This window comes from Sitodiplosis mosellana, unplaced genomic scaffold (assembly GCF_009176505.1).
Source record: "Sitodiplosis mosellana isolate CC-2019 unplaced genomic scaffold, AAFC_SMos_1.0 Smas_scaffold_5435, whole genome shotgun sequence".
NCBI lineage: Eukaryota > Metazoa > Arthropoda > Insecta > Diptera > Cecidomyiidae > Sitodiplosis > Sitodiplosis mosellana.
In genome coordinates this window covers 1-2,086 of record NW_022600677.1, presented here as the reverse complement: position 1 = coordinate 2,086, position 2,086 = coordinate 1, and the positions used below count along the sequence as shown (strand labels likewise).

General features: G+C 39.2%; 1 protein-coding gene across 1 annotated transcript; it reads left to right on the top strand.

Annotated features, from left to right (window-relative positions):
• The first annotated feature begins 528 nt into the window (after positions 1 to 528).
• On the top strand, positions 529 to 1,761 carry LOC129572726 (uncharacterized protein K02A2.6-like). The gene has a single exon (XM_055452760.1). It carries the CDS (start codon positions 529 to 531, stop codon positions 1,759 to 1,761), a length of 1,233 nt encoding a protein of 410 aa, XP_055308735.1.
• The last annotated feature ends 325 nt before the right edge of the window (positions 1,762 to 2,086 follow it).

Here is a 2,086-nt window from a genome sequence, read left to right as displayed (position 1 = left end):
CATTTTGATGCAAATAAGCCAATAATTCTTACGACAGACGCATGTGGTACTGCTGTCGCAGGTCGTTTATCTCACATATTTGAAGATGGATCTGATAGACCGGTTGCATTTGTCTCACGTGCATTAAATAACGCCGAGAAGAATTATAGTACGTTTGAAAAAGAAGCACTTGCTATTATTTTTAGTGTGACGAAATTGCGTCAATACTTGTTAGGCAATAAATTTATTCTTCGAACGGACCATAAACCATTGGTCACAATATTTGGAGAGAATAAAGGTATTCCAGTGATGGCAGCCGCTCGAATTCAGAGATGGGCTCTTCTTCTTTCAGGTTTCAATTACTCTATTGAGTATGTCAAGGGCGCACTTAATACGTCTGACAGCTTGTCACGTTTGCGACAATTCGAAACCACCACAATCCATGAAGAGGCTTCATACATAAATTATGTCGGTTTTGTCAACATCACACAAATTGATTACAAAACTATTGCGTTGCATACACGCCGTGATCCAATTCTTTCGAAAATAATGGATTCCGTTCAGAATGGCACACTCAATAATTTGCAAGGCGATGACTTTAAAGCATATCGATCAAAGGCACTTGAGCTATCAGTTGAAAGTGGATGTGTTCTTTGGGGATATCGCACGGTAATTCCAAGTAAATTACAAAAAGCTGTCTTGGAAGCTCTTCACATGTCTCACTTGGGAATTGTGAAAACAAAGTCACTCGCGCGCTCATACGTCTATTGGCCGAATATCGATAAAGACATTGAATTCATGATTAAGTCATGTGAACCGTGTCAATTGACACAACCAAATCCAGAGAAGAGTTCACTAAGTCCATGGACTCCAACAGATTCTGCTTGGAAAAGAATTCATATCGATTTTGCAGGTCCAATTAAGGGATTCATGTTATTCATTGTGATTGATTCTTTTTCTAAATGGGTCGAAGTGTTTAAAACGAAAGACATCACATCAGCTTTTGTGATCGCCAAGTTGAGGGAAACATTCTGCCGTTATGGTTTAGTTGACATCATTGTCAGCGATAACGGAAGGCAATTCACTTCTGCCGAATTTCAAGAGTTCGTCAAACAAAATGGCATAAATCACATTTTCACAGCACCGGGCAATCCGTCCACTAATGGCCAAGCTGAAAATTTTGTCAAAACGCTCAAAAAGTCGATTGTTGCGAATATTAACAAGCACAAGAACATCGATATGGATGAAGTACTGAACAAATTTTTATTCGACTATCGCATCACTAAACACTGTACGACAAATCAATCACCTTCGAAAATAATGTTTGTTAGAGAAGCGAAATCGCGATTTAGTTTGATGAAACCACCGCTTATTCGTGAAACCATCATACAAAAAAATCAAACGGCAATAAAGAATTACAAAGGCAAACGTAACGTCGAATTTTCAAAGGGACAGCAAGTTTATGTCCGAAATTACAAGAATCCAAATAAACCTAGTTGGTCACCAGCAATTGTTAAGCACAAGATCGGTCCTCGCAATTACACTTGTTTGCTCATACGAGAAAATCGTGACATCAAACGTCACTTAAATCAAATCCGCGGAGCAGTGAATGATGATGGTGCATCGGAAACAAGTGCAACGTTAGAGCAAAACGATGAAGTCGAGCCGACTGATATCGTAGATGATGAACAAACTGGAGCATCCAGCGAAGATGAAGAGACCTCTGAAAACGAGCATGAAGCATCTGGTGGGGGGAGAGGAGTCGTTCGACACAGCGAATAGTTCAAATGATTCAGTCACTATGGCTGATAACACACTGATCGATGGCTTTCCCATGCCCATACCTGAGCCGCAAGTGCGGCAACCGCAACGAGCCTGTTCGAAGAAGGCAGCTGAACAAATCACAAAACAATTGCAACCGAATCGGAATCGCTAGCTTCTTCGATACAAGCTTTGCACATAAATGTTATCACATTTCAATCGAATCGTATTCATTCAAAACATATTACAAATTCTATACCTTTTTATTTTACACTTTAGTATTCCAAACATGTAAATAAGATCATCAATCTAAAACAATGTAAATAACAAATGAAAAGTATGAATT